The 26,485-nt window shown below is 34.9% G+C and overlaps 1 protein-coding gene across 1 annotated transcript in view; it reads left to right on the top strand.

The window, feature by feature from the left end:
- LOC149542191 (glycoprotein 3-alpha-L-fucosyltransferase FUT11-like) overlaps positions 1–26,485 on the top strand; it is a 102,310-nt gene that overhangs the window by 11,037 nt on the left and 64,788 nt on the right. Inside the window, exon 3 of the mRNA XM_089797211.1 lies at positions 9,632–9,873. Within this exon, the coding sequence (XP_089653337.1) occupies positions 9,632–9,873 (242 nt within the window). The remainder of the gene's footprint in view (positions 1–9,631; positions 9,874–26,485) is intronic.

Below are 26,485 nucleotides of genomic sequence, written 5' to 3'. Positions count from 1 at the left end.
ATCATAGATTTATACTTCTTTTGCTCAACTGTAGGTGTCTCATCTTTGCTAGATAACTTGTGATTAGTTATCATAGGTGTACCTATTGGCTCACAATTTTCCAAGCCAAACCTTTTCAACAAGTCTTTCAAATACTTAGCTTGTGATAAGAAAATAACATTACTATTTTGTACATTCTGTAGAGCCAAGATAAATTTCATCTCACGAATAATACTCATCTCATTCTTCATGTCGTCAACAAATTTATTACCTGCTTCATTATTACCTCCAAAGATTATGCCATCAACAAATATCACAGTGGTCAACAATCCATTCTCAATTTCTTTTAGATACAAATTGCTATCTGCCGTACGTTTAGCAAATCCCAAATTTGCCAAATACTTGCCCAATCTTGCATAGCAGGTTCTAGGTGCTTGCTTAAGACCATACAATGCTTTCTTCAATCTACATACCATGTCTTTTTATTCTGTCAACAGAAATCCTTCAGGCTGCTCAATGTAGACCTCTTCTTCAAGTTCTCCATTCAAAAATGCTGACTTTACATCCATTTGATACACTTTAAACTTCATACTTATTGCATAAGCCAAGAACATTCTTACTGCTTCAAGTATGGCAATAGGGGCAAATGCCTCTTCATAATCTATGTCTTGTTGTTGTGAATATTCTTTGCATACCAATCTCACTTTATTCCTCACAACCTCACCTTGTTCATTCATCTTATTTCTGAATACCCATTTAGTTCTTATAACATTCTTGTGTTTAGGTCTAGGAACCAATTCCCATGTCTCATATTTTACAATCTGATCTAGTTCTTCCTTCATTGCTTGAATCCAATGATCATGTTTACATGCCTCATCTACACTCTTTGGTTCAACTTGAGAAATCAAACACAATTCTTCATGTACTTTGTTTCTTGTCATATTTCCTTTGGCTTGCTACCAATAATCTGATCAATAGGATGATTCTTTGTCAAATTTCTGTTTGGTGTAGGCGTTGCTGTTTCAATTCTTACTTCTTCTCTAGGTTCAGCTTTTGGTTCTTCTCTTTGTTCAACACCTTGAACATCATTCTGCAAATCATTGTTAGTCTCAAAGAAAACTTCAATATTCTCTCTAACAAGTTTAGGATTATCTTCTTCTTCATCAGAATTATAAGCCAACATTCTCTCTTTAACACCAAACTTTTCATCCACTTTCACATTTGCGCACTCAACGATAGTCTTAGTTCTTTGATTAAAACATCTATAAGCTTTGCTTTTCAATGAATAACCAAGGAACATACCTTTGTCGCTTCTTGCATCAAACTTACCCATATCATCATCTCTCTTTATGTAACACACCTTCAAAAATTCTGAAATATTTTACTGAAGGTGCATGTCCAAACCATAATTCATTAGGGTTCTTGCTTGTACCTTTTCTGATCTGTACTCTGTTCATGGTGTATACTTTTGTGTTGACCGCTTTTCTCCAAAATGTTTTGGATACATCATTCTCAAACATCATTGCTCTTGCTGCTTCTGTTATAGACCTGTTTCTTTTTTCAACAATCTCATTTTGCTCAGGAGTCTTAGGTGCTGATAGCTGTCTCTTAATACCATTTTCTTCACAAAAGGTGTTAAATTCTCTTGAAGCAAACTCTCCACTTCTATCTGACCTCAACATTTTATCTTTACTCCAGATTCATTCTCAACTCTATTCTTAAACAACATAAACTTTTCAAATGCCTTAAGAAATGCTACCCGTATCATTCTAGTGAATCATCAACAAAAATCATAAAGTACCTTTCATCATAGAATCCTCTTGTTCTGATAGGACTACTCAAATTTGTATGAACAATCTCCAATTTCACTTTGGTAGTGAACTTTTTGCTAGGAAAATAATTTTTCTTTTGTTTAGTCATAACACATTCTTTGCAAACAACATTAGTAGGTTTCACAATTTTAGGTAGATCTCTGACAACAGATGTACTCTAGCCTTCTCAATGTTATCAAAGTTTATATAACAGAATCTTCTATTCCATAACCAACTATTATCCACCTTTGCAACCAAACAAGTCATCTTTGTAGGGCTCAATTGAAACACACTATCTCTGGATCTTGTACTAGTGCCAATCAACATACCATCTTTATCCTTGATGACACATGTCTTCTCTGTGAATTGTAATTGATAACCAATTGTCCAACACTCAATAGATATTGCTTTAATTCATCAACAAAATAAACATCATCAGTGTTAGCCTTTCCATCAAGAGTAATAGATCCTATTCCCTTGATATGACAAGCTGCATTGTTAACAACTCTAACAATTTCTCCATCATGATTACTAAATTTAACAAATTTATTCATGTCTCCAGTCATATGATGGGAACATCCACGTTCTATAATCCAATCAGATTTTTTTTCAACTTGTGAAACTAGGGCTTTTTCTTCTCTAATTTCTTTTTCAGGATTTTCTTCTTTTATAGCTACAAATCCTAATTCATCATCACTTTCACTCTGAACTCTTTCTTTAGACTCATCATCTTTATTTGCATACAAACAATCTCTAGGTCTTCTAGATTTGAAATTCTTCTTATACTTTTTCTCTCTTTTAGGACACTTAGAAGCATAATGACCAAATTCATTGCAAGTCCAACATTTAAAGACTCTCTTACCATCTGGTTCTCTTACAAGTAGGGCGATTCCTTCTTCAATTCTTCTGTCCTCCTCAGATTTGGATCTATTGCTGCTAGCAAAGTCTCCACTGGTGCTTGCACTTCTTGATAAAGAAAGAGGAACGCTTAATGCACTAAAAGCTGTTTCCACTCTAGGCAACTCTCTAGATTGCTTCAAGCTTACTTCTGTAGCTTCCAATCTTCCAAGTAAAGTTTCTCTAGTAAACTTCTCAATACAAGGTATCACTTGTTCAATCATTTACGCTGTCTGTCTGAATGATGGTGTTAAGTTTTCAAAATCTTCCATATAATCTCATCTTCATCTTTAGATCCTTTAGAAGACTTAATTCCTGCAATCTTATCCGATTCTGTAGTCTAATTCGTTTAGCATGCTTATCACCCTCAAAAGTAGATTCTAAGGCTTGCCAAATTTCATGAGATGTTTCTAACGATTTTACCTAACTGTATTCATTCTCATGAAGAGTTGACAATAATGCTTTTCTGGCAAGCATATTAGACAAACAAATCTCTTTCAGCTTCAGTGCATTCCTCAAGTTTGCTTTCTTCCACAATCTCCTATATACTCTTTGTCATTAGCCAATACCCTGGACCCATACATAGAAAATGAGTCTTCATCTTCTCCTTCCAGCTGTCATAGTTAACTCCATCAAATTTAGGACTTTATCTTCTTAAGTGACCTACCATTTAAGCTTTTTCTTCAAGGACCTGATGCTTTGATACCAATAGTTAGAAAGTAAAGTCCACCAAGATAACTGAGAGAGGTAGGGGGTGTGAATCAATTATCCAACTATTCAATCACTTACTAACCTTATTAATCATTAATCATGTGTACAATATGATCAACAACCATAAGAAGATATACATACACAATAACACCAGATATGTTAACTAGAGAAACCCTTGATTTGAGGAAAAACCCTGGTGGGGATGGTACCCACAAAATGATGTACTAATATAAAAGTTCCTTGTAAGAGGATGGACTCTATTAGGAGCCAATGAAATACATTCAACATATATGAGTCCCTGTAAGGAGACTTTGAATGTCTGTTAGGAGTTGTCGAAGGTAGATGGACTCATTGTTGAACAACTTTAGGGGCAAGACCACCAAGCTCACTATCCAATTGGTCTCTGTATTATTCCTTGCAGAATAATAGAAATGAAATAACCTCAGCTCCTTCTTTGTCCTCTTGATTAGTCCAAATTTCTTATGATCTCAATACCAGATCACAATCTTCACATCCAAATAATCCTTTGGATCGTTTACACGCATTTACCAACCTCTCATATCATTTGCACAATTCGCACTTCATAAATCAATCACACTCACATTTTACCACAAGGAAAATAACTTTCCTTTATACCATATTCTCAAAATAGTTCCTTCAGTTGGCCTTAAGGCTTTCCAAATTAATTATAATAGGACCTCATCAAGATATATCTTTTTGCAATTACAAGTCATTGTCGGCTCATAGTCTTTACAACTTCTCACACGCAACGATTGACCTTGCGCACTTGTTGACATTATCATCAAACTGTCTACTATCACTGTCTAACTACGCTTATTATGGTTCTGTCTCAGTTAAGAGATACAATTCAATCATCATAAACCACTTATCAGGTACTCTGTTTGGTCACTGTCTTTTGTAATTCATGAATAACTTCTGCATGTCTTCGACTCTTTGTACATGCATTTGTCTACTTCATTAGGATATAATGTAGAATACATCCTTAACTGTGCTTGATCTCATCATTAATACTCAGTCCGTACGACCTCATTCCCTGTCTACTACTCTGCCAATTTTCACAGAAACAATACTACATTGACATCAATGACAAACACAGTCATGAATGCAACATGTCAATCATGCTATCCACCCATCCAATGCTTAGGATACTCCCCCAAAGGAATACCATCAACATTCATGCTAACAAATATTGGCGCGGGAAAAAAGAGAGAATATCATTTCTTTTTTTAACTAGTAGAAATGGTAAGGGTAGAGAGGTTGTCGACTTTGATTGAGAGTATTTGATGTCACCAAAAGCTATTATAGCCAAGATAACATATTTAGCAAAATTAGCATAAAATGTTAAAATAAAGTCTATTAGTGCTGAATTTAGTATCTTTAGGTGGCATACAAGTTGGCTGCTTGTTTGATGAGATGTCTGACATTATTCCTGTTTAAACCAGCCTGCAAGTCAAAAGTTACCCACAAGTCAGCGGGTCTTGTGACTTTGATACCAGTGAAATGTTCTAACTCAACTCTTATAACTTTTTCCAAAATATGGTGATGGTAATATGCAGATTATGAATATTCAGATGGATAACTTCATACAAGAAAGAACATACCAACACACATTAAAACATGTATTCGATTCTTCCGTGTTACTACCTCCTAAGGGACATGTAATGTTTTTTGGAAATAGCATATGACTATGTTAACATTCAGTCTAGAGGTATAACAACAAAGTAAACAAGATGCAAAAACGATTGAGATATGAGGAACCTGTTACTGAAGATATGTGGAGGGTCCTCTAAGGAAGGATGACTGGAGGTACACATAGGAGATAATCCCCTTGTTTTCCGTGGAGGATATGTCTGCTAGTGTGATCTGCTGACACCCGTGTAATGACTAGAGCTCCCTCAAATCCCTACTGTCTCCCATGACTTCCCGCAACCTGCTATTATCTAACAGCACCTGCAGTATTGTGTCTGGACGAAACAACGGTTGTGTTTGGTCGTGACTTCCCTCTTTTAATCCCTTATGGCTGTCAAACAAGGCATCACCCAGTAATGAGAAACTTATGGTCTGCAGTAAGTTTCTGCTTTATCCTGCTGCCTCCCGTTATCTCTGTAATCAGTCCTCCAGTCTGGGTGTAACTGGCAAATGGATCTGATAGTACATCAGACTGGAAATGGTGTTGTCTGGCCTTAGGGAGTCGTCACACCTCCCACAGATATCTGCTTCAAACTCCTACCGTCCTCTTAAAAAATGACCTGATTGTCTTTGTAGGTACTTAGCTTCTTACTACTGCTACCCTACGCATTCCCACTTCTTTGTATGTACTGGATACTTGGTCACACGTTTTCACCAGCTGATATATCAAGGAATTCATACATACCTATCAATGCATACCGTCTTCCTGTTCATCGTGGGTCTGCTGGAATAATATGCTAATCTGCATTCTCCTTGTATCTGTTGAAATCTCCAAAGAGAGACTAGGGCTACGTCCAGTTTCTCGAATTCTGTTAAGAGGTTTTGTCCTTAAGAAAGCATACTCACATTTCAGCTACCTGTTTATATTTTGATCAATATCATATTTTTCATGCTGTGAATCCCAATGTAGCTCCTTGCTTTTATAACCTCGATGAGGGGAAATACAAACAACTAGGCAATGTGGGATAAAAACCATTTTCGTCTTTTAGTCACTTAAGTTACTTTTGTTATAAAATGACTTTAAGTCATAAAGTAACTTTATAAATCAACTTTATAAAATAAAGTGACTTAACTATAGGAGCTCCACAACTTAAATATCTCCCCAACGAAACCAAATAGAATCCTGTGACTGGCTAACATCCTCAAAATAAATGCCGTTAGTCTATCCGGATGGAAAGATAGACCAACAAGGCACCAAAAAGCCTAGCGCGGAGAAGGGGACATTACACGATCAGCCCTACACCCTCTTTTGTAGTGGGATCCTTGGCTCGATTTATCTAGGCCCAAGGGAATAATATATCCCTCTTGCCTTAGCAGTCAACCCTACCCTTTCTTTGGAGTGGGATCTTCAGGCTTGATTTATCTAGGCCCAAGGAAATAACATATTCCTCTTGCCCTAGTGATCAACCCTACCCTTTTTGAGGGATGATCTTTTCCATTGGATATAATATTTATATTTATTTTTCATAAGAACACTATGTATGTATAGGCTAGGTCATCTAGGGTTGGCCAAGAAGCCTTTGGGTAGAACCTTTGTCCATTTTAATGGCTTCCCCTATAGTGACTTCAATGGGTGCTCGCCTACCCTCATCATGCCTAGATGTTATTCCATATTGGAATGTTAGGACATTGTAGTGGGGTCCTATAACTCGATAAGCCTAAACCCAAGAGAGGATTGCATACTCATCTTGTCTTAGGGATCAACCGTACCCTCTTACCTACCTAGTCCTTCCTCCCAACATCATTATGTTTATCTTTGACCATTTGTGTCCATTTAAAAATATTTAGCGATAAATAAATTAACAAATAATCTTATTTATTTAATATACCTTATGTTCATTACATATTATATCATTTGTCTAGTATTTAGAAAATATACTTATTTTCTTTCTTAAATTGTATTGCTTGCTAATCTATTAATCATATTTATTGATATGCACTTAACCTCAACTCCCTTACCTTATTCATGTGGGTGGCGGCTTTACTCCTCTTAACAAGTCGACGTGGAAAATTGAAATGATGGCCCTTGTTATTTATCCCTTCCTCCTTTGTTTAATCCACTTGCATTGTCATTTTATTGAAGATAGAAACGTATGTCTTCATCTTACTTCTTGTATAATGTCCTCTCATTAGTTGCGATTAAGTGTTTTAGTTGACTTTCTTTTAATTCCCCTTATTCAATGTGGACTTCATTTATGTCGCCTCACCCATTCAGTAATGTCTTTTCTTCTCTTTTATCTGACTGCACGCTTTCTGACATATGGAATGTATTTGTTTATTACCATATGAGTATCTCCACTTGGCCACCTTCCTGTTTGTTTTGTTTATTGATACGTACGAATTATGTTCCTTTATAAATTTACCAACGTATCTTGGTAATAATAAAGGCTAGGACCGAAAGTGGTTTGATGGACTATGCATTTCACTTCTCCAATATGGTAATTTGCCACAATGGAATTTGCATCTTTAATCGTCTTTTCAAACCTTTTTGTTATTCCTTCCATGTGCTTTGCTGTCCCCGTGTATAATTTGCTGCTCCCAAGGTAAGGAAAAAGTATATTGGCCGGAACTGTGAGAGAAGAGAGCACGCAAGCCCTAAAGGCACTATCCGCAGTCAAACTTTTGTCGATCAGAGTTTATGGCCTGACATCTCTGAACCACTCAGCGGATTCTCCGTCCTACAATGGTCTTTCCCTTAGCATTTTAGCTCGATATTCTCCTCTCCTTTATTAGATGCAATTTATATTAAATGTTGAATGCCTGAAATCCTCCATAGGCCATTAGATAGTTTGGATTCCTATTTATCTGTTTTCTAATAGGGGTGGTGTGCGAACGATTGCAGTTGTGCAACTGTATTAATTATCCTATGATGATCATATGTGAAACTTCTGGTTCATAGCCACTAAATTATGACCTTCAAATATCACCAGTCAAATATAGAGAGAACTTCTTGTCGTCACTCAATTATCTTGATTGAGTATTGTTATAAACTTATATCTGATCAATGAAATCTCACTGTCCACGCCCAATTTTGGATAAAAATGTGATGGCTAAGGATGAGAAATCATGTTGATTGGACAAACATGTATTGTTGTGTTTCTTACCATCTGTTAATATGTTTTTATATACTATTCAAGCACAGGTTTGCAGGAAAGTTGCTCTGATACCACTGTAAATGTCCCTTGATAATTTGGGTTAAACCTTTCATTCAAATAAATATTGTGTCTTGAATTAGATTGATATGTCTGCTCATGCACATTAGTATATTTATGACGTTGATCGGATGTTAAGTATAAAAATGTTATTTCCTTTCTTGATTCCATATCATTCCCTAATGTCCCCTTCCTTTGGTGTATTAAATGAATATATAGTTTTCAAGGGGACCTTCCCAAAGATTACATCTTTCCATTAATTAAGTGTTGTTTGATTAAGATTTATATTGATTAGTATTATCATATATGGATCGATTGGTAGGGAAGCCGCAAGTATAAATTCTTAATAGCTATGTTCTATGCATTATTTTATTAATAACAACTTATAGGATATTAATAATAGATTATAACATATTATCGTTTATTATTTATAATATTTACTATTATTATTTAATTATTAGCTTTAACAATATTATATTATTTTATATATTATAATAGTGTTAATCTTTAATTACCATTTATTATATTAATTATATATATTTTTTCATTTGTAATATATTCAATCATCATTACCATTTATTTATATTTTATATTTTGTTTATTATTTATAACTAAATTTCATTTCAAAATGGGGACATGACAATGGCTGGGAAATGGCTGGGACCATGCCTTGTCCTTGAATGATATTACATAAAGTCAGAGGATTTTATCTGACAGTCACCATATTTAGTGAATTGTGCTTCTGTTTACCAATTGGGACATGCAAATGATAGGGGTCTCATCTGTACATTTAACTTCAAAGTCATTTTGTGTAGAATTCTGATGTGTACATAGTGCTCAATTTAAAATTAGATTATCTCCTGAAATATCATCAGTGGTGTTAATAGGACAAGCATGATGTTCTTGAATCATTTTGGTGCCAGTGAAGATGTGAGATTAATAGGTTGCTTCTATCAGTGCTATTGCATGACAGTAATCATGTCCCATTTTCAATATATGACATTTCCAAAATTGGCCAAAGCTGCTATAGTTTGATATTATATTTGTGGACTTCAACTGTTGCTTTTGTTTTAGAATAGTTTTAGTTTGTGAGAAATTTTTAGATCATGTCGTTTCCTTGCGAGAGACAGGCTCATATTGTTTCTTCTTTTTTGAAAATTTGTTTTGTATTTCATATCAATTGTATCCATATCAAAATAAACTTCAACAACACTATTTTCTTGCTCACTCATGACATTTCTGTTGAAGGGTTAAAACTGTTGCACCTCAAGCATACTTTTGGATAATAATTAAAGTTTTTCTCTCTCTGAGTTCTGTCCAAATTTCCTGGATTATCACTCTCTGGATTTCTTTTATGTTTCTTTTTTGCAGGAAAGGTTACAAAGTTATAATGACAACCAGTCTCTCATCAGATGTTCCTGTAGGTTATTTTTCCTGGGCTGAGTATGATATCATGGCACCAGTTGAACCAAAAACCGAAAAGGCTCTTGCAGCTGCCTTCATCTCCAACTGTGGAGGCCATAACTTTCGTCTTCAGGCCCTAGAGAAACTTCAGAGGCTCCATATTCCAGTTGATTCTTATGGTGCTTGTCATCGAAATCGTGATGGCAGAGGTATGCAGTTAGAACTTTTGATATTTCTTCATATATGTCCACGTGTCCTATAGTTGAAGTAAGAAATACTTGGAAAATGCAGTTGGGTTGCTGTGATATAAAACTTAAAATTTGATGTAACTTTTTTCTCGAGTGTTTGGTGAATGCAAGTGATTGAATATATTTGGTTATGAAATATTACTCTATTTAAAATTTACATATGTTAAAATGTGATGTTGATGGTTTTAAATCTGGCGTTATTAATTGTAGAAGATATTACAGTTTTTTCTGCTAGTAGGTTCATTTTATTGAATGAATATGAATTTCTTGTAAGAACACTTTATTGGTCACCATTGATTGTTCGATTGCCTATATCAAATTATTACATTTTCTTGTGATGGTATAAGGAAAGACTTCTTAGGGTCTCTAGTTGATAGTTTGATCATATCATCATAGCAATGCAATTTAGCCCACAAGATCAATGAATGCTGTTGAAAGAACCATGATTTAGGTGGTGCTGGAGAGATCACTTTTATGCTGAAGTTCAAAACTATAAGTCTTTATTGCCATTCTATTTAAAATTTAAACATTTTAAGATGTGATGTTCGTGATTTTAAATCTGGTGTTATTAATTTTAGAAGATAGTAGAGTTTTTTTGTAGGTTCATGTTATTGAATGAAGATGAATTTCTTTTAAGAACACTTAATTGGTCACCTTTGATTGTTTGATTGCCTATATTAAATTATTACATTTTCTCCTCATGGTATAAGGAAAGAATATGGTCTCAGGTTGATAGTTTGATCATATCATCATAGCAATGCAATTTAGCCCACAAGATCAATTAACACTGGTGATAGAACCATTTTTTAAGTGGTGCTGGAGAGATCACTTTTATGTTGAAGTTCAAAATTACAAGTCTTGATAGTTATTATAGTTAGTGAGTAGGTTAGGCCTTAGGACTGTGCCATTTTCTGCCTAATATCGCTATTATGATAGGTCACTGTATTGAACATCTTGTTATTATAAATCCACACTTTGTGGTTTATGACATGGTAGCATCCCATTTACTAATGTGGCAAAAATGTAAATGGAATCCTATTAGCCAGTTTTGAAACGGGAAACTTGGCAAAAACCTGGAAGTTAAAAATTATACAATATTTATAAAAATAGAGAAAATTTGGACTATGCTATTTCATGTAATATAGTTTATAGAGATTAGAAACAAATATAATTTATTAACAATATTCCAGTTGTAAGAGAAGAACTTTCTAAATGGCTGTTTTTTTCTCACATAAGAGGGTTTCTGTGAAGACAAAAAGGCTGGTCCCAAAATAGTAAGAGCCACTGTCATGGAACATGTACTTTGTGGGGTAATGTCCCGAATGCTCGTAAGGTTATAGATTAAAAGGAAAACTGTCATCATTGCTATGTAAATGTAATCCAATAACCTGGGTTAAGGATGGGAAATTGTTGGCAAAAATTCAGTATACTAACAAATGCTATATTATTCACATAAATGGAGAAAACTTTGAGTTTATCATTACATGTTAACTATAGTGTACAGATAAAAATATCTCAGTTTCAAAAGAAGATCATGGTTAAAGAAAAGGTTTAATTTTCACCTAAGATGACTTATGTAAAACACCACAAGGGTGGTTCTTAACAAGAAGGTGCCACTGTCATGGAGCACAACTTTTAGTAGCAACTTGATGGTTTTCTAACTAAATGTGTTAGAGTAAATAATTATTATTTATGCTTTACTTAAGTTTACTTAGGATAAATGCATTTAATTATTAGTTGTCACTTAGGAGTAAAGCATACCTTTACGTGTTGACTTGTTGACAACACTGGAGTTTGCACCTACCTTGTCATACTTATCCTCTCGTTTACGTGGAGGATAATCCACCTTTTGTGGATGTATGCTTAGTTGTCATGCTTATCTCCTAGCTCTCTCTAGCTCATTGTAGAAGCTTCCTAGAGGCCTTTATAAACAAGCTCTTCTAGTGTATTTGTATATCATATCATATTGTACAGATCTTTTCTTTATCTGAGAATACAATTTTCATATTTTCAGACCAAACTCTTGCCTCTTCTTGTTTTTTTCTTCTCTGTGACAGGTTTTCTACGTGCAGGTGATTCGAGGGCTTATGGATTTGATTTGCATATTTTCTCAAATCCTACATTGTATCAGAGCCATATCTATTGTAGCTTGTTCGGAATTTGGAAAGAAAGGGAAGGCAAGGGTTTGACGGGTCATATTTGGAGTTTTTTGGGTATTTCTTGAGAAAATAGGGGGATCATTGATTTTCGAAGCAGTTTGAGGCAAAACGGACGTTGCCATTGCGCTCAGAAGGCTCGGTACAGTCAAGATTCATATAAAATTTTCGAATTTTGGACATTGTAGCTTTTGACAAAATTTTTTTGGCCTCTCGGAGGACCGTACTGATAGAAAATCAAAAAATAAAATAAAATTTTTAAGCTCGTACAGGCCGCACCACCGAGCGGCCACCCACCGGTCATCGCGTTGCCATCGGAGTGCAACCCGTGCCCAACCCACGCTCAGTCAGCACCGGTTGCGCAACTGCGTCGTAGCCCGCTCCTAGTCGCTGCTGGCGGGCCACCCTTTGATTGCCTCCATCGATTGCGGACTCCCGCCAGCCATCGCACTGCTGCCGACAGCCAGCGACGCCACCTCCGTGCCGCCCTTGCGGCCACTAGCTGTGCTCGCCCACGTGGCACTGGTGCCACATTGACACCTGCCACGTGGCCATGCCACGTCATCTTTTCCAGGCTGTATTGCCATGTGGCAGTCTTTTTTTGTTGCGACGACCTCTAAGCCGTCAAATTTAGGCTAGTGAAATGCTGACGTCAGCACTGCATCAACACCTCCTGCAAGCCCTTCAGGTCCTTTTTTGACCTACATTTGGTTTTTCGGCCATAACTTGAGCATACGGAGGTCTTTTTTCGATCCGAAAGAAGCGTCAGAAAGCTGGTTCCGAGAGAGAGATATTGGTGCAGGTATTTTTTGGTTTTGATGTAGTTTGGTTGCCTGTTTTTTCAGTCAAAGCTGAATGTTCTGTTTTTCACTCCGACGGACATATCTTGAGCGTCCCATCTCCGTTTTTTGAAAACATTATATTTTTAGAAAGCTGGTTCCTATCATCTTTTCAGAATTGTTGTAATTTCCTTTAGATTCTGCCCCATGCTCTTTCTATCATGTTTTTTTTCTTTTTTGCACTATGGTGGATATCTTGGGTGTTCCAGGTTCAAGGATCGTTTTCATGACATGGGATCTTTTCTTTTGGGCTATACTATCTATTCTATCAGTTTTTTTCCCCTTCTGATTTTTGTTGAGATAAAGTGCCACTCTTGCATTTCGGGATCTTGAACGTTGTTTTGAGTCAGTTGTACTCACACTCCATTATAAAGTGCCATGGGGGGGATAGTTGTATGCCTTTTTAGAGCCGTCTTCCTTTGTCAAGTGAGTGTACCTTCGACGACATTAGCTCCATGATGTGTCGGTGACACATGCCTTTATAGGTGTTTGTACCTCTTTCTCACTCTTGCTGTTCTTCGTTCTTTCTACAGAGAAATTTTGGTCCACTTTCTCAGTTGCCTGTCACCTCGCCCTGTCTGCATTAAGGGGGGTTCTTTTGTTGTTTCTAATGCTTCCTTGGTTCGATGGTTCGTTGGAGTGAGCCATGTATTCAGTATTTTATCCTATATACTAGGCGATTGCAGTGGCTGGGTACCTATGCATTTCGGTGAGATGGATCATCTACCATATAGGCAGTCTTCTTGGCGTTCCTACTTTGGTTGCAGCCTTTTATTTCAGAGGAGGTTCTACAGATCAGCAATTTCCTTTTGACAGAGTTTGCGGCTTCTTCATGCTTCAGTGATGTTCTTTATGATCTTCTTTTTGTTCCTATCTTTTGGGACATTCCTCTAGTTGGACGCTTCTTTAGTTCTTCATTGGGTTTTCAACTATCTCTTTTTGGAGTAGGGTTTTTCCCATTGGGTTTTCTCTACTGTCTCCGGTTTATAGAGATTGCATTTCATTTCTTTGCATTTATACATGGGTACCTAACATGGCCTCGTTGCTGAGACCCATTATGCATTTCATCATTGCTTTTGTGAGCTTAAGTGCATTCCCCTAAGTTGTACTTAGGGGGGGGTGTTAATAATTATTACTTACACTTTACTTAAGTTTACTTAGGATAAATGCATTTATTTATTAGTTGTCACCTAGGAGTAAGCATACCTTTACATGTTGACAACACAGGAGTTTGCACCTACCTTGTCATACTTATCCTCTCGTCTACGTGGAGGATAATCCACCTTTTGTGGATGTATTCTTAGTTGTCATGCTTATTTCCTAGCTCTTTCTAGCGCATTCTAGAAGCTTCCTAGAGGCCTTTATAAACAGGCTCTTCTAGTGTATTTGCATATCATATCATATTTTACAGATCTTTTCTTTATTTGAGAATACAATTTTCATATTTTCAGACCAAACCCTTGCCTCTTGTCTTTTTCTTCTTTGTGATAGATTTTCTACGTGCAGGTGATTCGAGGGCTTGTGGATTTGATTTGCGTATTTGCTGAAATCCTACAAAATGTTCATATGATCATAAATTAAAGTGTTTAGAATATTTGTAAGAACTTGCCTAAGGAAAAGAATGAAAATGCCAAGATCTAGAATCTCAACATATAGCGTGCGCGCGCGCGCGAGAGAGAGAGAGAGAGAGAGAGAGAGAGAGAGAGAGGCAAATGATATGATGAATTGATTACATTAATGATCAACGATGCAATGCCCATTATGCTCATTAATTTACAATCCAGATGCAATTCATGGTAACTAGGAGATATGCAAGTGATAATGAATCAACCTCACTAGGTGTAATCACATGTCCAACAAAGGTGGATCATCCTCCATTGTACAATGAAGTAATGTGCAAACACGTGAACAATGGGAGGATAATAATGTGATAAGAGCACTAAATGTTGATCTCACACATACATTGGAATGAGATAAAAACGAACTCCACAAAAGTGGATTTCTCCTATACCATGTGGGAAAATAAATCCTGAGTGTCTACGTGACAACTAATATGCAAATGCAATGTGGGCCAGGAGCACCTTGTAAAGCATAAAGAGATCCATGAAGGCTAAATATTAGGTTTTGAAGCCGCAGTGCTAATCCTGAATTAAGAATCTCTTAGAGGTCCACAAATTTGTGCTCCCCTTAAAAACTTGTTGTTTCTTCCCCTTGGGACTTGTGGATTGACAAAACACCCCTCCTCCACCTCTCGATTGCCTATAGGGCACTTTTTTCCTGCATGGGGCAACATCACAGCAACTGTAGTAGTTGGTGGGAACAGGTATATGGCGCAAGAGATTCTTTGGAGCATTGGACATGCTTTTCCAATAGACTAGTGGTCAGTGGAAATTTTCCCATACAAGATGATGTATGGTCGGCCTCCCTTTGGCGGGGTAATAGAATGGAACCCTCTTTGCAAAGATCCATTCTTTATGGGACTCTTTTCTGCATCACATGAATTGATTGAAATACTTTTGGTGAAGGAACCATCTAGAAGATTGCAGTTTGTCAATGGAGCTGAAAAAGTGAAAACACACTGCTTCCACGACCTTTGAAGGGAGGAATCAATCGAACAAAGGGGAAAACATATATTAGAAAATTTCAAACAATGATTTTATAATTTTATAATGTAAGTAGTAAAAGTCATGTTTTAATTTATTAATTATATGCTTTTAAATAGAATAAAATGCAGTAATTTTTATTTGGTTTTTTTTTTTTTTTTTTTCATTTTTGAAGTTATCAAGAATTAATAATATTTTATATTTTATATTTAAACAATAAAATTTAGTGTTTTTATTTTGTTTTTAGTGTTTTTTAAAATAGAATTTATAATAATTTTTTTGAACTATCATTTGGCATTTAATATATATCTTTGGCATTTGGCATTGATCAACTATGAAGTATCATGCTATCAAATGATTTAGTTTTGCAATTCTATATATTTTGTTAATTTTTTTTTTGTAAACACCCACACACACACACACACATCCACACCCAAATGCATCCAAACCCCTAATTTTTTTCCTAGACATCCATGTACCGGGTTCTCGTGCCCGCATTTGAACTGGTAACTAAAGTCACAATCATCACAAGATATCACATTACTAGGGAACCGGATATTTTAGTAGGCCAGCACCCGAAATGAGTTTCATATTCTCTTAAATTTGGAGGGAAGAACTCAATTAAGGCATTAATGGGCACATTAGTGCTATGGGTATTTTAGAAAGGATTCTAGCAATGATTTTGAAACGATGTGAAAGTTTCTGCTGTGATTATAGTTTCACATAGGAACCTTCAATTGAGAAAATTGTGGCACAAACATTGTGAGATTAGAAATTGAGTCAAAGAGCATTTAATGTCATGTATGAATTGCTTGTGGTAGTATCAAAAATGACAACATATGATTTTTTTTTTCAAAAAGAATATTTGGGATGATTGTCTGAACAAAGCAAAGTACTTTCAGAAGTATTAAAATTGAGTTTTTTCATAATTAGATTATTAGTATAATTCTTGATAAATTAGTTGCAAAAGCTTGTAAATCCACATTGTCTACATTGATATATGCCGAACCATACTTTAAAGCTTATGCTACATATTATCTTTAAGCTGTAAATGCCCGGAATGAATGGTGATCCATTTTATAATAAAGTATGTTACTGAAACCATTATGGAGACATTGTTTATGTTGGGGTCTCATAAAGATTTTGACGAGAACATGAAGAAATTTGCTAGTGTAATATTGCAGCAGACTAGAAGATGAAGATACAACAGTTTGTAGTGGGATGAAGGCCCATGTGATTGGTGATGAATGTTGAATATTTTAAATTATTGATAATCTTAACGTAAGAGAAATCTGAAAATATTTTCAAGTTATCAACAAACCTTCAGGCACATTGCAACATACAAAACACTTCATTCTGGAAAACCAAACCCAACCCAAGTATCACCGCTCACTATATTAACATCAGAGTTTGATTACAAATACAACAAGTCTTCTTGTACTGAAACTCCATTATGTCCTAATTTTGTATGAGCTTTGGCAGCATTCCAAGAACAGTTCCTTTCACTAGAATCAGCTATGAAACTGCAAACCCAAGAACTCAGTAAATAAGCAAGAGCAGAACATGAAATCATCAACAGTTTCCCAAAACTATGAATCCAACAGGCACGTGTCCATCCAAGTGCACTTTTGGTGCATCAGTTCGGTCTCAAATCCCTAAACCCGGATCTTAACCTAAGTGCTAGGGATGTCAAACACTAGACAAATCTCTCTAACTTATGTTGAGGTCGGGTAATACTCGCTCAGGTGGGTAAGACCTTCGACTTCAAGCTCAACTAGAGTTGGGGGATTTCCATAGGGATATCATGAATAGGATTAAGAACAACTAAAAGTAGACAAATGGATGAATTGTGTAGTTGTATCTGGTGTACACTTGACCCCAAACGTTGTCACTAGGCCAAGGACTAACCTACTGTTATAACCACTATTAAGTTAATAAGCACATCATTGCAGAACTATAGGATATAGGCATGTAGAACATGTATTTTCAAGATGCTGACTATTTGAGGATCACCCAATATGCATCCTTGGTTACAGCATTCAACCATATAAAAGTATGTAAGAATGCTCAAGAGCAAGACACGGACATACAAGTGAGATACGATATAAAAGAGCATCGGTTTTAGCTAATTCCCCTATCTACTCCTCAAACCATGTTATTCTAAAAGGATATAGCTGATTACATTCATGGGATATACTTGACTACATTCACGAGTATACTTCATATTAATATTGATAACTCACATCTTTCCCTTTAAGTGGATCTTTTAAATAAAAGCTTCTAGGTCATTGTTATTATATCGTCCTTTATGGATTGTACTATTAAACATAATGAGTTTGAAATAACTATAACAATTTATTTGGAGGAGTGACAAATTATTGTAATATAAGAAACAAGTCAAAGTATTACTTTCTTACATAAAATGTTCGTATGCTCACATTTGCTTCTCATTATAAAGCAATAAATAAGAGAAAATAATACCCTTAAGTTTCATCAAAGATCCTAAAGAAATTAGTTTATAACATGATATAGCCTTGCTCCATTTCCCTCCCCTTACTAAAATAAATAACTTAAATAAGAAAGAAAAACTTAGATAATTTAATTACCTAAATCAAATTTAGAAACATAAAATATTAGTTTCTAATAAAGTTAAGATCATTAAATATTCTACTTTTATTGTATAAGCTTTAAAAGATACTTCCAACTCATATTTGTTAGCTTATGAATATTGCATTTTTTAACATATAAATATATCTAAAGACAATTACATTTTTAAAACCTGAAATAAACTTGCATTTATTTTATAATAACTTAAATAAGAAAGAAAAACTTAGATAATTTAATTACCTCAAATTTAGAAACATAAAATATTACTTTCTAATAAAGTTAAGATCATTAAATATTCTACTTTTATTGTATAAGCTTTAAAAGATACTTCCAACTCATATTTGTTAGCTTATGAATATTGCATTTTTTAACATATAAATATATCTAAAGACAATTACATTTTTAAAACCTGAAATAAACTTGCATTTCTTTTATAACTTCTTATAACAAGCTTAGCTTTACGTAGGCTTTCTAAGTCTTTAGTAAAGTGTAAGGTAAGGCATCCATATGACATTTCAGCTATAGATTAATAAAAACAGGAAAAGTCAATAATTTTAATGCTACTCCCATGTATGTATTCTTACAGATGAATTATTCTTACTTAGATGCATTGACTTAAGGAAGTAGCTATCATACACACAGTAAGTTATCTTATGGAGGAGCCAAAGCCTATATAAGGGTTAATGATATGAGATTTAGTGTATGAGAAACCTCTTGTTCTACTTGGTATCTTATTTCCAAGTATATTTTGCCCATTCTAGAACGTCTATCCTGAGAGTCATCTAGATATAATTATAAATAACAGTGCTTTCTGTGTCCATATCTGCTCACATGAATTCATTCTCAATGACTGTTAAATTACTTTTGTAAAGATGATAATCTTCCCATATGAATATGTAAAAGGACATACATACTTCATGATGGAAGTCACGGCTGATTGTAAAAACAGAAACAAGAACTAAAAATTTAAAATGCCAAACAGAAAAAGCCATCTACTGCCACACAGTTTATGCAGGGTATGCTGCAAAATGAGTTCATTGAGAAAATCCTTATGATAATTGAATCACATATCACCTACAAATTGTTGTTATCAATGAATGTAGTACTTGCACAAAATAAATGGATTTGTTGAAATGTGATGCAGTACAAGGCAGGTGTATCCCCAAAGGAGATGACCAAGCCCCTAGCAAATACAACACAGCAGAAGTACAAAATATACAATTGCAAGAAAACCACTTTATGATCAACAGATCTTCAATTATATCAAATGTTTCTAATACATTCCATGGATTCATAAGACGACTCGCATGATAAAATATACTATATGCCAGTCTGTAAGGCCTTCTTGGTTACAGCCAATTACATTCCAGAATTACAGACCAAAATTCGCTATCCCAAGCTCCCTCCAAGTATCTCCTTGATCACTACTTCCTCTCTACTCCTTTCTAAGACCCAAGAGCACTACATATATAGCCATCAGGACACACAAGTCGGCTGGGAGTTCACAATCTCCAATAATAGGAAACGTGCATTACATTATAGGACTGACCACAATGAATTAATGACTAAATACATAATACATGAGATAACATTATGCTGGTTCAGGTATAGGTCCACACGTTAACCAACTACCTTGATCCAAGAGCGCATAAGCTAACTCTTAAATATAGAACCTCACTGAATTAAATACTAGGAATCATATGAAGAACAACATAGGAAATCATCACTTGAGAAGATAAAGCATAACTAACGCTAGTTGTCACATAGGATTATGTGCACATAGGGTAATGCTCCATGATATGTCCATAATATGAAACAAAGCTTGCATAATCTGGAAATAAAACCAAGTGTTCTCTACATCAAACAATCAAACAGGTAATTGTAAAATAGAAGACAACAAATATCTTTTTGGGTGATGCAAGATTGCCAATAGCCCAAGGATGCTCTTGCATCAAAATGCTTCAAAACTTTCAGGAAAAATGTAATTTACAGGCGTAAAATAAAAATAGATTCAACATCCTCTTCTAACTATCTTGTCGTCGGGCATAACATGGGAGGCTTTGTAAAATTTATGGACAATTTACAATCAAATGGAAGTAATTACATCAACTATCATTTGGGCTTAGTTTGAGTAGGTAAGAATGCCAAAAGGAGGCGTAATATTGCAACATAGGCAAATTATACATGTAAAGTCTACAACACAAAATCAGCTACAGAGAGTTTAGAAAACAAAACATGTGTTTGGCAAATTACTTATAATGTATGTAATTATTGGGAGACATACATCCAAGGATAGGTAAACATAATCAAGTCCCAAAACTCTTGATGGAATGCAATATTTTCTTTCCATTACTATTTTTCAAGACACTAATCCCAAAATCCTACACTCATTAAGCAAGAAAGTTCATCTCAATCAGTTAAAAATGCATGCCTTCTCGATTTGAATTTCTAGATGCGAACTATAGTTAGAGGCACATCGGTATACACACATACAAAACATGGAAGAATAGGCAAATTAGTTGGACTGATAGAACAAATGCCTAAAGAGCTATCAACTCTGAGCGTCACTTTGCATATTTTCTCTGAAACTAATGTCGTGATTATTTTCAAAACTTCCCATGGAAAACGTTGACTGCATAAGATTGAAATCAAACATTGCCTAACATAATATACCAACTCAAGCAAATTTGCATGTTTCCTTCCTACCTCCAGCTTTAACTATTCCTACACAAAACCCTTGAGAAGCAGTAATCGAACAAAATGGGAAAGATAGAAATGCTACAATCTTTCTTAGTAGTCTATGCTAAAACTCTTTGTTTGATGAATCGAAATTCCTAATTTAATAAGCTCTCACAATTGCAATGATTATAGATTTAACACGAAAACTAATACCATAACAAAACCATCACAATAAAAAGAACGCTTTCATGATCAGTTTTCATTTGCAAGAAGAGGGAACATGAATGAATGGTGGCTTCATTGGCAATGAAGCATACATTCTCTATGATACACCTCCATGTACATGTCGGTTTGCATTGCAGTCCCCATTAAAGCAATATTTCTTTAGACCACCGCCACTCATAGAAATGGATGGAAAATCCTTAAAACAATCTCTTTCATAGGATATAGGAAGCCCTCCAACAAGATCATTCGAGATCCCCACCTTGCTCCCTTAATTAAATGAGAATCTTGTTAGCATGAATGCTGATGATACTACTTTGGGGGAGTATTCTAAGCATTGGATAGTATTGACATGTTGCATTCATGACCGTGTTTGTCATTGATGTCAACATAGCATGGTTTCTGTAAAGACTAGCTGAGTAGCAAACAAAGTTCTTAATGGTATGGACAATGGTTTGATTGTCTGGTAATGCGCAGTTATGGACATGTTTGACACAATGTCCTGATGACGTGGTCAAGTGCGCAAAGAGTCGAAGTCGAAGACGTACGGAAGTTGTACCTGATTTACAGAGAGCAGTTTTTAATGTTTGTTCGCTATCTTACATCTGAGATGCAATGAGAAGATGCGCAGTTTGGTAGTTACAGAGGACAGTCTGTTTATGACATCAACGAGTGCATAAGCCCTAGTATCGCACGTGTGAAATTTTGTATAGACTGTGAGCCAATAGTGCTATTGTAATTGTAATTAATTAATTATCTTATTATAATTAATTGGGAAAGCCTCAAGGCCGACTCAAGAAATTATTATGAAGATATGGTATAAAGGAAAGATGTTTTCCTTGTATGTGAAGAGAGCATGAGTGTTTTGATTATTGTATGAAGTGCGAAGTGCGAAAAGGAGTGGAGTGTTTACTGAATGCGAGTAAGCGATCCAAGGGATTATTGGATGCGAGTGTTGTGATCTGGTTACAAGATCAAAAGGAGCTGAGGTCTGATTGGCATGACAGAAGAGGAAGGAAGTACATCTCATTTCTATTATTCTGCAAGGAATAATACAAATATCTTTTGGACAGTGGGTTCATTGGTTTTGCCCTTGAAGCTATTTGGGCAATGAGTCCAACTGTCTTCCACAACTCCTAACAGAGTTGGCACAACTCGTAACAGGGATTCCACTCTCCTTAAAGGGACTCATATGTACTGAATGTATTCATAGACTCCTAATAGGGTCCATCCTCTAACAACAAATATTTATATTAGTACATCATCTTGTGGGTACCATCCCCATTAGGATTTTCCCTCTAATCAAGGGTTTCTCTAGTTAACATATCTGCTGTTATTGTGTATGAGTATCTTGTTGTGGCTTCAGTTTACATTGCTCATATGGTTAAGTTTGTTTAAGGTTGATAATTGAGATAATTGTGATAATAGTTGGATAACTGATTCATCCCGCTCCCCCCCACTCAGTTATATCAGTGGACTATATATTCTAACAAATCATACAATTGTTCCACCAACTACCACGATTGCTTGAGTAAATATGATTTCCTAGCCATTGTAGTTACATACCAACTCGCCTTAATGCGGGTGGAGATTAAATTCAAAAACATAAATAAAAATGAGACCATTCTTCTAATCAACAGGAATGTCATGTTGCTCATCATCTCTACCATATCTAGGCCATACTTCATAAATGCTTGACCATGTCCTTTGGTAGTTTGATAAATAACGGCTTTTGAATAATTCATTTAATTTATTCAAGCCTATTTGTAAATACATTACAAACATGCATTTTCTCATGAAAGAAAATTCACAATATGTTCTGAATTTTTTAATTCATAAGTATATATTTGTAAACTTAAAAAATTAGATCAAATCAAATTATTATTATTTTTCATTTGTAACCAATAGGGAAATTACATTAATTACTATAATTTTCCTAGTTATCTATTAATGCGGGTGGAGATTAAATTCAAAAACATAAATAAAAATGAGACCATTCTTCTAATCAACATGAATGTCATGTTGCTCATCATCTCTACCATATCCAGGCCATACTTCATAAATGCTTGACCATGTCCTTTGGTAGTTTGATAAATAAAGGCTTTTGAATAATTCATTTAATTTATTCAAGCCTATTTGTAAATACATTACAAACATGCATTTTCTCATGAAAGAAAATTCACAATATGTTCTGAATTTTTTAATTCATAAGTATATATTTGTAAACTTAAAAAATTAGATCAAATCAAATTATTATTATTTTTCATTTGTAACCAATAGGGAAATTACATTAATTACTATAATTTTCCTAGTTATCTATTAATGAATGAAATAAATAATTTATTCAAAATTTGGGTTATGACACTATTAGCTATGAATAGACATACACCACAAATATGATGTTCAAATAATTGGGCGTGCTTAGTAATCCATCTCTAGGTTGCAAAATAAAATATATATGCAATAAAAATATGACCATAACAAAGCTTGCAATATCTTAGAATGTTGTGACATTCATCAAATATATTTACATTCTTACTAGCACATGTGGCAAGAGAAAACTCTTAAGATAGATTTTTCTTCAAGATGCACAAGTGGAGTTATGGAGACATCTAGTTACATAAATTATTGACAATAATAAACTGTATGATTGGCAAAAATCTATTGCTCTAATGGTGATTGGGTTTCCAAGAATTGAATTTCTAGAAGCTCCTTTGTCTTCTAATCACGTGTAAACACAAAAAGAGTGACTTTCTTTTGGAAAACATACCAACATATATAGTGCTTTGCTGTTCTGAAAATTGAGAATTTGATGGTCAATGGATGTTGTGTGCAATTTGGGTTTAGATCTTGTGAAATTTTCTGAATGAGTGATTGGGTGTCAGAATTGTTAGGGGTGTGGCATACTCTGTGTCAATAATAGGCAAATATGGATTTTCTTACATCTTTAATACTGCGAGGACAAACAAAGGAAATTGGCAAGGAATTAGGAACATAAGGTACCAAGGAATTTATTCGTTAAGGTGTGCAAAAAACTATTAGTTTGAACTTGTGATCTTGATGACATAACCTAGTAAAAATGTTGGGTTGGTGTTACCATGGAAAAGGTACTAAGGTAAGGGATGGTTGAGACTTTGACTTCAGAAAGTTACTTAAGATTGAGAAAGTTGAGGTTTGAATGAAAGTGATGCTAGTAACATAAAGCTTGAAATTCCAATGTGGACAAGGGAAAGAGCTGGGTTGAGGAATGTATCCTAAGGAGGAACATTTTGAAATCTTGACAAAAAAGAGAGGACATGTAGAGTTTAGAGTAACAGTTTGCCTAGATGGGAAATTTCGGCATTTTGAAAGGGACAAAGGAAATAATGGAGTTGGGAGGAAAGACATTCTAGGAAGGGAAGCTTTGAAACTTTGACATAAGCAAAGTCTTTAGAAATTAGAAATAGAAACCTACATAAGTCAAATATTTTAGGGACTTTGGCAACTTCCCACTTATGATAGGCACATAGGAAAAGATGGACAAAAACACTTATGCCATCTTTGAACAAGGGAGATGTAACATGCTAAAAGTCTGAAGTCTCATTAACCGATTAACTAAAGGAAAGAGCATCAATCTTAACTGAATGAAAAGAGATATAGTTAATCAGTTATTCTATTCTTTCACATGAAGGGAAAATATGAGATACTTGTAATTTACATTTCCAAATAACTAGAAACAAACCACCATTTCAACTACTAGATTTACATGACATTCAGTTCATAACTACCATTCCACTTGCATTTCATAAACTAATTTCTTGACTTTAGGAAAGTATTCAAAATACATGATAGCAACATATTCATCAAATGAAATGCGAAAAACATGAAAAGGTTACTAGAGATTAAGTAACTAAAACATGCATGAGCTATTATAATTTTAGTATATTATTTTTACTTGACCTGATTTCATTCTTATTTGTGCAGACTCTCTACACCTCCTCACCATTTTTAGGCTTCCACGCCGGTGATTTCCAGGTTTTCGCGGGTTTATATCCACAACATTGCTTGCCACCTCTTCACCAATAATGGCATCATTGCCTGGTGAATTCCTCGGTGTTCGGATTTCATGATATCATTTTCATTTCTGAATACGATAGGTTCTGAACAGAGATAATTGATCATACATGATCGATACCCTATCTTGATTAAAAAAAAAAGAAACATCAATGATATATACATAAGACAGAGACCTTATTTGGTAATCTGATTGTAATTTCCTTGGGTTCGGCCAGTACTAAATTGATATCAGAATGAGGAATTTAACATTCAAAAGAAAATCCGACTGGTGCAATATCAAAGAAGTTTACATACATAGTTGACGTGTACGAATTTTGGTAATTATACTTTGTTTAATCACAACTGACTTGGCAATTGAGAAAGAATACTAAAATAAATACTGAGCAAGCTCGGGAGTTCTTACGTGACTGTCCTGTGCGGATTTCTTCTGGTCAGAAAGATATGAGCTCCGTTCCTTGCTCTAAAAACCGCAGGTGTGCGTATAAAGTCAATATGGAACAAGTTGGGTATTGATGGTTTCAATCAGTTTTAATAATCCGGCTTCTTTTCTTAGAGATCACAGCAAATTCGATAGCTAAGGAGGATGAAAGGTAGAAAGATAAGCTAAAACACGTTTAGGAGGCTCTATAAAAAGATTTGCGCTTGGCTCCTTAGCTGCCATCAGTTACAAAGAGAGACTTTTCAAATGCAAAGACAATTCAAATTTGTAAAAGAAAGAAAAGTGGGAAAAAGATTAAGAATTTGGAAAGTTTGATTTGATTATTTGATTATTTTTGTTCATTTTAAATACGTTCATGTGTACGTTTAGGTAAAGTGGCATCATTAGATAAAGGCTTATTATTTATTGGTGTCACTTTATTTTAATGTACATATGTTCGTATTTAAGTGTGAATAATACTAATTAAATAATGAATTCATTAATAATTTCATCAAAGGTATGAATTATAGTTTTAATTTTTTAATTGGTTATTATATTGTTCTTTTTAATAGCTCATACGAGTTCCATATTGCAACATGTTATCAAACCTAGTATCCTTGCCAAAGTGGACTTAGGTCAAACTTGTCTATTCAGATGACTGGACTATTTGACCATCCCCTTCCAATGATCCCGTTTAGCAATGCTTCCCCTCTCTTTAGTCTTCTTCCTGTAATCATTCAAAACAACATTCTCGCCAAAACATCAATTCAAGATTTATAAATGGTTAATTCAAAATCATCTAGTGACCATTAGAGATTTCATCAATATCAGAATAACTAACTCACTTTCACATGATCAGGAAAAGAAATAAATCGATACAACGGCTATAATTAACTGACTCACTTTCACATGATCAGGAAGAAGTAAATCGATACAACGGCTATAATTAACTAACTCACTTTCACATGATCAGGAAAAGAAATAAATCGATAC

This window comes from Cupressus sempervirens, chromosome 8 (assembly GCF_028749045.1).
Source record: "Cupressus sempervirens isolate cs-2001-9-10 chromosome 8, ASM2874904v1, whole genome shotgun sequence".
Taxonomy (NCBI): Eukaryota; Viridiplantae; Streptophyta; class Pinopsida; order Cupressales; family Cupressaceae; genus Cupressus; species Cupressus sempervirens.
The sequence above is the reverse complement of the archived record's forward strand: the minus strand, read 5'-3'. Positions and strand labels throughout refer to the sequence as shown.